The sequence below is a fragment of the Ambystoma mexicanum genome, chromosome 9 (assembly GCF_040938575.1).
Source record: "Ambystoma mexicanum isolate Mex_15411 chromosome 9, UKY_AmexF1_1, whole genome shotgun sequence".
Lineage (NCBI taxonomy): Eukaryota > Metazoa > Chordata > Amphibia > Caudata > Ambystomatidae > Ambystoma > Ambystoma mexicanum.
This window is the reverse complement of record NC_090931.1, coordinates 352,045,232-352,057,348: the sequence shown is the minus strand read 5'-3', so window position 1 is coordinate 352,057,348 and position 12,117 is coordinate 352,045,232. Positions and strand designations below refer to the sequence as shown.

Genomic DNA, 12,117 nt, shown 5'->3' with positions numbered 1-12,117 from the left:
ACTTAGGTTGCAAAATCGGGTTTTTATTAATAGGGATTGCATTTCGTCCTAATAAGAAATCTAAACAGGAGTCCAGATCCGCACGGAGGAAGGGTAGGAGCAAGCACTAGGTGGAGACTGCAATGACAGGAGCATCCAGGAGCTGCAGGGAGGAGGAGAAGCATTGGCATACATCCAGGCAGACAGCAGTAAAGAAAGGTGGCAGAGCATCATAAAAAAAGACAGGCCTGCCTCCAAATCAGGCTGGAAAGTGGGTCTCCCTCTTTTGTGAATGTGGTGGGACAGCCTTCCAGGGCAACTAGACCTGTGAGAGAGGCAGTCGATTCCCTCTGTAATGCGATGAAAGTCGCCACCAGTACTGCATGAACTTCCAAGTTATTGGCGATTAAGCGACAGTGCTGTCGAAACAATCAATGTATCATTATTATAAATATTATTAAACTTATGATGTCTGTTAGCATACATCTTATTATCGTTTCTTTCATGCAGTCACAAAACTCTAAACTATTTCAGTGCTGAGCTTTTTGGCGCAAAGGGATCTAAAAAGGCAACACGTGGATGAAACTGTTGAAACTGCACATTCTCTGCAACGGAAAACCCCAGATATGAGATTAAAAGCTTATATTTCTTCTTGGGGAAACTCCGCCTCGCCTCCCCATCAAGTTATTTCTCCTTTAAGAACATGTAGACACTTGATTAAGTCATGGCCATCTCTTGGCAGATCACCAGTTGTTTCGCTGAAAAACAGAGAAATCGGAACAGACCCAAATAACCTCATTGCCTCATCACATCCTGTCCTCTTCCAATGCTCTTGAACTCTGCACACCGAGAGCAAGCGATGGTCTGCAGACGGACTGCCTCAAACCTCCGCTAGTATTTCCTGGGTTGCTCAAGATGCCACTTTTAGCTCTCTCCACTATGCACCGTTTCTGCCATCACACCATCTCTGTATTTCCACTCTCCATCTTTGCATTTCATTTCCCCCGAAGAGGCCACATCCTCTAGAATCCCCCCCAAATATTCTGCCTATAAATATAGCAGAGGGCCAGAAGGGAAATCAGTCAGCCTCAAGATCTCACTCTCATCCACTTCTGTCCAGAGCTCACTCCCAGACCTAAAGCAGACATGAAGATCACCCTGGCTGCTGTCTCAGTGCTCGTCCTGGCTGCCTTCTGCTCTGAGGGCATAGCTGCTCCTGGTGAGTCATGAATGATGCTTCTGATTTCTACCATGAGTTCCACCCTCCAAGAGAGCGAGATAGAGAGAGGCAGAGAGAGAGAGAGAGAGAGAGAGAGAGAGAGAGAGAGGGGAAGAGGGATATAAAATATATATATATCTCGGGGTGGATGTCCTGGAAGTGGTTGGCTAATACAGAGGGTACAATAGCATATTTCGAAAGTGGTAGAGGAGAAGTTGTTGCTTAACCTTTTAGGTGTATGTTTATGATAAGGGTAAAGCCCCTCTATTCCTGTTCGAGTGCAGCAATTAGTACATTGTTTTCAAGCTTTCACATCTGTGGTTTCTTTTTCATTTAGCTGGTTCAGGTGCTCCAACATCCTGCTGCTTCAACTACGCCCCCCGAAAGATCCCACAGGACAACGTCAAGGATTATTTCTACACCAGCAGCCAGTGCTCCAATCCAGCTGTGATGTAAGTCGTCAAATTTCACGATGATCATTTTTACCATTTGATTACTGCTTGGACCAAAAACTTGCATGACACTTTGTTTTGGCTGGCCTGCCAAAAGATCTATCAGAGAAAAATTTCTTTCCATAGAGAGAGAGTGTAAATGTTTTGAATCCTTGCTTTAGAGATTGTGGCTCTTGGATCTTCAACCAGGTAGAACTACTTGGTTACTAAAGCTTTAACAATGATCTGTAACTTGGTGCCTCCACTTAGCTAATGTAATTTTAAGGGATGACCAGGCAACAGATCTAGGGCCTCATCACGAGTTGGGCGGTATTTGGTCTGTAATACCGCCCCAACTATGTTAGCGTTAGCATCCACCGGTCAAGCGGTATTACTGCTGGATCACGGGTTGGGCGCTAACTGTAAAGTCCCCATTCCCTATTGGGTCCATTGGACCCAATGCAGAATTTATGGTGCAATTACCATGTGGTATTACTGCCTGCGTTAATTGCGCAGAGAATGGACATTTTCTTTGCTTATTTACCCCCAGCTAAGAGCTCAGGATCAGGCCAGCCCTTAAATGCGGCAGTAATACCGTTACCGCCGCCTCTGCGGGCTGCCGCCCAAGTCGTGATGAGGCCCCTAGAGATGAAAAGTCAACCTAAATGATGTAATGTTTAGTTACCATTATAAGATGAATAATGGTATCCATGCTGACTTCATATGCATATTTACATGAAAATTAAGAGCTTATTGGTATCACAGTCAGTCGTAAGGATCCTGAGTAAATAAGCATGTTCTGCTTAAACACTTAGGGCCTGATTCATGGAATATTTGGCCGGTTCAAAGTGATTTTGCACTGCTGAAAAGTGACTTTGTACTGCCGACACAAAACGTGATTCATGGAACTGTGCAAAGGGAATTGTTGCTGTGCAAAGTCTGGACAAAGCCACTTTGTACTGCAAAAATGACTGCGCTGACGTTGCCCGGACTTTGAACAGTAAAAATACCCTTCGCACGGTTCCATGAATCAGGGTTTGTGTCGACAGTGCAAAGTCACTTTTCAGCAGTGCAAATTCACTTTGACCTGGGCAAATATTCCACGAATCGGGCCCAAACTCTTTATAGATTTCAGGGATATATTTGTTTATGGTTCCTTATATGGTGTCAATGGGCCTCATTCCGAGTCGGGCTGTAGGGGATAACGGGCACAGGTACAGAGACCGGTGCCGGTAATCCCCTACCTCCCGATTCTGAGATCCCCTAACGGGAACCGTAAGGTATGTTTGGTCGGACCACACGTCCCTTACGGGTCCCGTTAGGGGACCAGAGCTCAAATAACGGGCTTGCCATTCGCGAGCCCGTTATTTGTGCCCTCGCCATTCCCATTGAGTCCTATAGGGGCTCACATGGGAATGGGGAATGGCATTTTCAATGGGGATTTACTGGTCCCGCAAAGGTCGGACTTCACCGGTAAGTCCCCATTGAACTACACCGGTGCCGGATCCGTTATTGGTGGCAGTCATGGCGCAAATAGCGCCATGACTACCACCAATCTCGGAATGAGGCCCAATGTGTGTGTCCCAGATTCAATGCTACTCTATTAGTGGGTGCATATATTCCTTGAGCAAGAAGCTCATTTTAATTCTATATCCATATGGCAGTGTATGCCCATTCCATGGTGATTCCCTGAATGCTGCTGTTGGTTGCGGTAAGGCTTCACAAACCACCATTGTATCAGTATGCGTAGGAGGTGTGGAAGTGGAGTGTTAGCTGCTAGCAAATAATGGAGACATTTACTTTCGGGGGATAATGAAAGCAAAGGACTTGACTGATGACCATGAAAACCATTAACCGTTCACGCTACATGCGGCCACCAAATTTGGGAACCAGCCTAATGTTTTTCAAAATGGACACCTTGGTCATAATTGAGGGTCCAACAAACAAGTTATCTTTTACTGAACATGATGGAAAGGATTCTTTAAACCTCCAGACTCAACCTCACATACCTGCTTAAGAGGTTGGTCACAGATGGAGAGCCTCATGCTAAGAATTCTTATTGATAATAATACCATTCAGTCACAAAGCTGGCATCACTATTTGCAATTTAGCAATTTCCACCTTCGTGAAGGACTTGCATTCATACCACATATCACCAGCTTAGCAGGGTGGATGGGCATTTATGCGTTCCATGTAATAATGTCGCTGTGAAGAGTCGTCAGGTTCTGGCGACTTTTTCCTGACTACCAAAATTCTTTCCTCAAATATTCTAGGAGGGGTATAATTATATATCATTACCTCCAGTCCTAGAATATTTGGGGAAAGTGTTTGATAGCCTGGAGGGTGCATCATTAATTAATTTCTTTAAAAAGTCACCAACCTGACCCCTTTTTTCATGGCAACATTATTACCTGATACCCATTTATGGTAGACATCAAAAGAGAGCTGAATAAGAGGTATACAATGCAACATAGACACAATTATTATCATGATTGCGATCATGAGGCATTTTAATAGAGCCAGCTGTGAAGAATCTATACACTTTACTGATACAGTGAAGTTGGAGTGAAGTAACAAAGTGATATGTCATAATATCATAGTAAATTGGCACTGAGGGCACAGTGATATTAAAAGATATCATAGTTGACTGGTAAAGACGATAGAGCAATATTCTTTGATGTTATAGTGTAGTGGGTCGATGACACAGTGGCATTTTCTGATGCCATTACACGGTGGGACTGAGGATGCAGTGGTATTGTCTGGTGTAGTTCAGTTGAAATGAGATTACAGTGCTATTGGCTGACCATGTCATAGTGCAGAGGGACTGAAGATTGCTACAAAGCCTGGTGGAATCAGTGTAAGTAACTTACACAGAAGATTCTTAAATTACCAAAATTGAACCCACTGTGGATTGGTGCAACGTTTGGGCAAAATGAAGAAAGTGCAAGAAAAACCAGGATGAATTCTCTGTAGCTTCCACTAAGACAAAACTCACTTCATTGGTGCAAAAGAAGTTCTGTCTTTCTAATTCAAAGTCTATGTATCCTGGGTCCTGTTCTGGACGTAGCCAAGTCACTTGCTGTCAGGAGTTAAGAGTCCCACAATTAATTCTTAGATTTGGCCTCCTAGATTCAAATATGCTGCTTGTCATCCTGGTCTTTGGTGTGCAGAGAGATCCCAAAAAGTGGAAGAAGACTAGGACAATTGATCCGAAAACATTTGGACTTCCTCATTGTGCTACACAGACCTAATGTGCAAGAACACTCAAACACGGAGACCCGGGGGAAAGGGAGGGTGGTACGCCTCACAGATATATTCACTTCATGACGCCGGTCCCATCAAGGGAAAGCTCCATGAGTTGGCTTCATATACAAGTTCTTGCCACAGGATTGTGGTACCATGGGGTGCATGCTGGGTTCTCCCCACATGAGTGTACTGTGGCACATGGCCCCCCTAGCCTCCCCCACCCTTCACCACCAGAGTCAGGCAGGGGACTTAGCCATAGGGAAAAAGTGCAGTTCTGTGATGTTATGGTGTAGGCAGCGTGAGGGGAATTTGGTGTTGTTTTTTAGGTCAATGTGTATTATTTGCAGATCTTTATTGATTGGCTTTTCAAGAATCACAGCTCTAATCTCCTTCTTTCCCAAACAGATTTATCACCAAGAAAGGCCGTGAGCTTTGTGCTGACCCAGAGCAGACCTGGGTCCAGAGCCACATCAATTACCTGGAACTGAACTGAAGGACTACCTGGTCCTGCCCTGACTGTTGAGCTTGGCAGCAGCCTAAATATTCCAGTATGAGGATATCAGAGACTGAACAATGACTTAACTTCCTGGTGGAAAAAGCAAGACTCTGATCTGCCTCCTGCACTTTCATTGCCCATAATTCTAGTATTTATTATTTAGCAAAATGTATTTTTTTACTTTTGGGATGACATAAAATGTTTCTAATTATAGCAATTTATCGAATATTCGTGTTTGACCTATTTTCATGTCTAGTGATGAGTGAATCTTAGCTGTTGTAATGCAAACGTGTTTGAGTACTTCCACATGATACTAAAGGTTATAGTAAATGAGATGTTAGGGCATTATTGAAAAGCTCAAAGCAAAGTGGCACTATATTTGTCTCAATTTTAGCATTAATATTGGAGACAATAAAATACATATTTTTTTAAAAAGGCTACTGTGTTCTTATTGAAATAATGTTTGAAGCAACATATGTCCCCTGTTCTCATGCTGTGTAGTCAACTCCCAAGGCATTGGGAAAGACAGACCAATGGTTACCACCTCGATCCATGCCATCAGAAACATTATTATAAATACCAATTATCGAGTCCCAGCAGTCAAAGTGCTGTTGGCTAAAAAGTCAAAACTGGACCCATATGGGTCAGAAGTCACTAGGCCTGGGGAATCGTGCAGAGATGTCATTCAACGGAGATTACAGATTCAAAGGTACTGTGAGTCATTTCACTTATGAGTCGGAGAGTTTTAATCGCTTTCATGTATATATGTGAACTGTCTCATACACTTAGGTTTAGCAGCCAGACTCTGCCGGTCTAAGGAATGTCACCTCATGTTGGACATTACATAATACGATTTGCAAGATATGTCACTTACAGTGTAAGGGATGTTGCCTCACACTGCTGTAAGTAAACAGGCATTACAACTGCGGTACTTATTGTGCAAGGGATGTCAGCACTGCAAGGTGATGTTAGAAATGCAGCCTATGTGGTATCTCCTACATTATAAAGGGTACCATCTCACACCACTTATGCGTACACATGCTTTGTGTGTGACGTTTCTTGCAGCACTGGGGGTGCCATCTCACACTGGGTAGATGCTGAAATACTTTGGCCTCTGTACAATGATCAGGTCTTCTCTGTTCACACACAACGCAGGCAGGTACAGCTGACGTGATTTTTATCACCTTCACAACCAGAGACTTTCCTCCACCCCAGAGGGAGTGTGATAGACTCCCCTCTCCCCCACGAAGGTTTGTGGTAGGAATAGAGATAGAGAAAAGCATAAACCTGTCACTGTTCATCAAAGAGAGAGTAGACAATTAACCCCTACAGTGGGCTAGCAACCTTCACTCATCCACAAAAGACTGATTTACTAATTCCATTTAATTTAAAGAGGGAGTGGTGTTAAACCTCCTACCAACCCATTCCTAATTGAAACATGCATAATATACTGTAAGACAATATACTGAAATCTGTATACATGCCCACACTAAATTCACATGCACATTTGTTTATGAATTGATTATCAGTAAAGAACACTCAATGAATGCTCTCACACTCTCCTGCAAAGTGCTTTGCTTTTTCTTTTAAAGAAAGAAGTAACATTAGCATCCAGGGTGGGAGAAACACCAAAGTGGTTGTTGGGATCGCTGGCTGAATCCCACAAATTCCCCTCAAGTTTCCAGGAGCCAGATGGCTGCTTCACCCAACCTGCCATTTACCCCCATCCTCCACACCTCTCTGATCACTGTATCCTACCCTCCCCGCTCCCCTGCACCACACACCTATTTCTTTTGATGGCAGCAACTGCTGCCACCACTTTGGCCTAAGTCCTGGCCCACTGGTCGCCGTGGAAATGGAAGAGGGGCTCCGCATGGAGCACAGCCTTCAATTTCCACGGCGGTCATTCAAAGAAAATACATTGCCATCTGCACCTCGGGTACCCGAATTGGAAACCTAGGAGGCTAAAGGCAATAACACCCAATCCAGCTAATGGCACAAGGGCCCATCGTTAAGGCCTTTGCTGCGCTCAGGCTACAACTTGGGCTCTGGGCCATTACCACCCAATCCGGCTCACCGGATCGGGTGCTTGTGCCAAAGAAGAGCATTGCAACAATCTTTGTGGCTACACATAACAGACTCAATATATGAAAGGTTATGAAGGAAAACACTTCTATCACTTTCTAGACTCTATCCCTACTTAAAATGAATCAACCAACCAAAAACTATTATAGCTCCTTAAAGGCAATTTTAATGCTAATCAGTTTCTCACTAAAGTTCCTGATGCATATTAATGACCACTCAATTTAATTGTCTTTTATTACCGCGTCCCTTTCTCAATGTGATATTCAAACAGGTTAAACCATCTCTCATACTCACACTAATCCTCTGTGATAGTGAAGAGATGAACGCTGAGCTGGAGGGAGGCTTGAGATGTACAATCCAAAATATCATGAACAAATTCACAAAATACGTAATCCAATAGAAACAACTACCTAAAAAGTTATCATTGTCTCTAATGGCTATAACAAAGCCTTAAAAGAGATTTGGTGTCAATTGCATTGACCATGATGCAAACATAAGCCAAATTTGAAAAAGATGGTTCAATTGAATTGAGCAGTAGTTAAGATATTGATGCTTCCATACACAGCTCAATAAAAAAGGATAGTTCTCTCAAAAGCAAACATTTTATTTATTTATTTATTTATTTATATTTGTAAAGCGCACAAACGGCCCTTAGGCATCGTGGCGCTGTTGCAGTAAACTTATTTAGTTGCAAGAGTAGTACAGAAAAATGACAGTGAACACAATCAAAATAAATGATGATACAAGCACACAGTAGAGTTACAAGTAGGGGGAAAGGGTTGGCAGTATGTTCCTTGGTTACAGTGGAAAAATGTTGCATTGTAGATAAGCTCTTGACAAATACAGATTAATTAAACAGTTTAGTTTTAAGAGCTTTGCGGAAGATTGTGTATGATGCCTCATTTCTGAGTGCTGTGGGCAAGGCATTCCAGTGTTTGGGAGCAAGATGTTGGAAGGTGGAACCTCCAGCTTTAGTTCTTTTGAAGGTTGGGACGTACATCATGTTAGAGGGGAGTGATCGAATGGGTCTGGCAGGTGTGAGAGGAATAATCTTTTTTGATAAATAAGGGGGGGGAGTGTGGGAGATGCACTTGTGTGTGATGGCCATAGTTTTGAAAAGAATGCGCTCTTTTACTGGTGGCCAGTGTACATCTGTCCCAGCCTATGACGGATGTTCCCCTTTAGGGATGCTCATTACCTCTCCGAGGGCATTGTTTTGAGTAACTTGTAACCTATGGAGGTTTTTGGAGGAGGTACCCAGGAGTAGAGCATTACAGTAGTCAAGTTTTACCCCTTCAGTAGCTCTGGCTATTGCGAGGCGGTTAGTGTTTGACAAGTAAGGTTTGACTGTGTTGATCATTTTTGTGGTGAAAGCTGCAGAGCATGCAATTGCACTGACTTGGCGCGCCATTGACAAAGAGGATTCAATAAAACCCCCTAGAGTTTTGACTGCTGGTGACATAGTAATAGGTGTATTATCAATGTTGAAAGATTTGTATTGCGGGTGTAGTTTGTTAAGCGTTTCTTTGGAGCCTATAAGAAGGATCTCTGTTTTATCTCCGTTGAGACATAAACTGTTTGCTGCCATCCATGTCTGAATAGCTCCGTAGATGTTGTGCAAGGCTGCAGAGTCCTGTTCATAGGAGCCAGTGAGAGGGAGTAGGACTTGGGTGTCGTCTGCATAATTAGTGAATGCTATGCCACGATCATCCAAGTCATTGAAGACAGGTAGGGTAAGGATAGTGTACAGAGTATGTGCCGTGCAGGATCCTTGCGGGACACCACAGTCTATGGTGGTGGGTGCTGGGCATGCCTGGTCCGAGTAGACCCTCATACATCTCACCTTTAGGAATGAGGAGATCCAGGCTGTGGTTTTGTGGGAGAAATGAGCAGCATTTATGAGGTGTTTACACAGGCTATCATGGACCACGAGATCAAAGGCAGCCGACAAGTCTAGCAGGAGGAGCAGTGCTGGTTTGCCTTTGTCCATTATGTCACTAAGTTGGATCTTGAGATCCACTAGGGAAGACTCAGTCCCATGGCCTGGACAGAGCCCTGATTGCCTCTTACCCAGGATGTTATTTGCTTCAAAAAATTGCTGAATTGGAGTGTAAGCAACTTTGTCCAAAGTTTTCAGCAGGAACGGGACTGTGGTGATAGGTCTGCAATTGTTGGGTGATTCAGGGTCTAGGCTAGTTTTTTCTAGTAGTTGGCGAACCCATGCTTCTTTAAGGCAGGAAGGGACTGTGTTGGTATTGAAAGAAGCATTAATGAAGGATGTCAGGAACGGTGCTAATGAATCCGCACAATCTTTAACTGGCTGGGCAGGCATCACCTTTACAATTAGATGTTTTCATTTTCCGGATGATGTCCAGTACCTCTGTCTCAGTTACTTCCCTGAAGTAGAAGAGTGTTTTCTCTTTAGTGACCGTGCTGGTAGTAGAGCAAGCAGGCACAAGTTCTTTGGAAAGGTAATTGAGGTGGTCCTTGATCGTTTTCTGTCAGAGTTCAATTTGATTGATCATGGCTTTTTGTACATTGGCGCACCAGGATTTGTCTTTAATGAGTTCTTGTGTGTTGGTGACCTGGGTAGCCAATTCTTTAAAAATAGAATACAGCTCCTTTGATTCAGAGGTAGCGTTGGAGAGCCTATCGTTGTAGGATGCGGACTTAGCTAGGATGATAGCTTTTTTGTATTGGTTCGTAAGAGTTTTGTATGCTGCTAGTGTGGACTCCTGTGGTGTCCTTTGCCATTTGCTCAGGGCTAAGCATTTGAGGGAGCGAAGTTCTTTGAGCTCAGAGGTAAACCAAGAACTGGAATGTTTATTTTTTTTTGCTTTCGTGACCTCTAGCAGGTCAATGGCATCCGCTGCTGTACTGAGCACGGTGTTGTAAACCTCCACCAGCACGGAGGGGTCCAAGCAGAGTGGGGGCTGTAGGGCTGGAATTTCTAGGTACGGGTGGATTCTGTCTTTAGTTAGGTTGCATGCACATCTGGCTGTGGCAGGTGGGACAGACAGAAACATTTTAGAAGCATTACTGTTGATAGGGATAAGGAAGTGGATAAGGTGGGGGTCGGTCCATGGAGACCGAGTATTGGAGCTAATGTCCACACCACAGTTGTGGTCTACATCCCAGTCTAGTGTGCAGCCTTTGCAATGGGTGGGGTTGTCTATTTTTTGCTGGAAGCCAAGTTCCAATAGGCCTTTGGCATGTTTATTTTTGGGGTCATTAAAGCCCATATTGAAATCCCCTAGAAGGATGGCTTTAGTGGATGTTTTTAGATTTCCCCCCAGGAGATGTATTAGATTGTCATGAAAATCAGCTAGTGGGCCTGGAGGCCGGTAGGCTACATGCATATCTATGGTGGTGTTGGGGGAGATAGAAATCTTGACTGAGAGGGAGTCAACATTATCACCTAGATGCAACGAGGTTTGTCTAGCTGCTAGCGTCTCTTTGACTATAAGGGCTACTCACCCACCTTTAGCACCTTTAACATGAGAAGCCTCTGCAGTATTTTCCATTACAAATCCAATTTAGTGCTATAAAATCCCAGGTCAGAACAAGAGGAGCGATGAGCTCCTCCTTCCTCCATAAGCCAGAACAAAGAAGGTTTTCCAGCTTGATGAGGTCCTCAGCTCAAATTTGCCTGCCAGCACTCCTTAATTCTCAAACAGCTCTGCTTCATCAGGGTGGACTGGCAATCGGGGAAAGGGGCAATTCCTCCACAGGCTGGCTGGGCTGTTGCTCCCAAGGCCAGAGCTGCGACATGTAAAACAAATCATTGGAAAAGACTAAATCCTTCAGAATCCAGCCTGCTTCAATGGAACCGAGTGCTACAAGGCCTGCTCAGCTTCTATGTAGACTGGGTGAGGTACTCTTGTTGATATCAGAAATGTTGCAGATCTGCCTGGACGACCCCCACACATGGGCCATCGAAGTGAGTGGGTGAGATGGGCCTAACCTGCAGGGGCATCTTCATACCGCAGCAATGCAAGCATTTTAAAGATAGGTTCTGTGACCCTGAATGGTAATGTTGGCACCGCTGCGCTCATACACTATTGGCCTGTTACAATCCCCAGCAGCTTATCATGATGCCTCCTAGCCAAGAAAGTAAGGGCCCATATTTTATTACAGTCCGTCCTCCATTTCGTTCTGTAAGAATTCTTCCCCATAGTCTGGTTAATTTTTTTTTAATCTCTAGTGAGTTCATTACAAAATGAGTTTAACAGCACCTTGAATAGCTCCCCTGGATGCTGATATATGGTGTTTATGGAAATAGCTGTTGGATTGTCTGTGGTACTCACTTCGGACACATTTGAAAAACATGCACCTATTAGTTATTAGTAGACCACAAACAAAGGCTGTCATTCAGAGGGGGTTTGATTTTTTTAATGAAATATCTCTGGAGAAAGTTGCCAGCTCCACAGATGGTATCTCTGAAAATCCACCCAATTCAGAGTTTACCACTGGCGGATTTATCTGATCAAACCCTAAATGGGGTGAATGGTAAAATTGGTGAGTTTTGCCAAATACTGCTGATTTTACTTTTCGCAACAAATCTGAATGACCACTTAACCCTGTGAATGTTTTTCATTGTTTTGTCAAGAACACTATTATTTGACAACAAAAGACAGTCATGCAATCAACAACAGATTCAG

General features: G+C 43.8%; 1 protein-coding gene across 1 annotated transcript; it reads left to right on the top strand.

Moving 5' to 3' along the window:
* The first annotated feature begins 853 nt into the window (after positions 1-853).
* Positions 854-5,806, top strand: LOC138488047 (C-C motif chemokine 4-like). The gene is made up of 3 exons (XM_069614770.1): positions 854-1,198; positions 1,536-1,650; positions 5,281-5,806. The coding sequence occupies exons 1-3, from the start codon at positions 1,126-1,128 to the stop codon at positions 5,366-5,368; spliced, it is 276 nt and encodes a 91-aa protein (XP_069470871.1). The 5' UTR covers positions 854-1,125; the 3' UTR covers positions 5,369-5,806.
* The last annotated feature ends 6,311 nt before the right edge of the window (positions 5,807-12,117 follow it).

Excerpts from the sequence above, each read along its gene's own strand:
- LOC138488047 (XM_069614770.1), top strand. The coding sequence starts at position 1,126 with ATGAAGATCACCCTGGCTGCTGTCTCAGTGCTCGTCCTGGCTGCCTTC. Across the intron at positions 1,199-1,535 it reads TGAGGGCATAGCTGCTCCTG|CTGGTTCAGGTGCTCCAACA; the intron begins GTGAGTCATGAA and ends TTTTTCATTTAG. Across the intron at positions 1,651-5,280 it reads TGCTCCAATCCAGCTGTGAT|ATTTATCACCAAGAAAGGCC; the intron begins GTAAGTCGTCAA and ends TTTCCCAAACAG.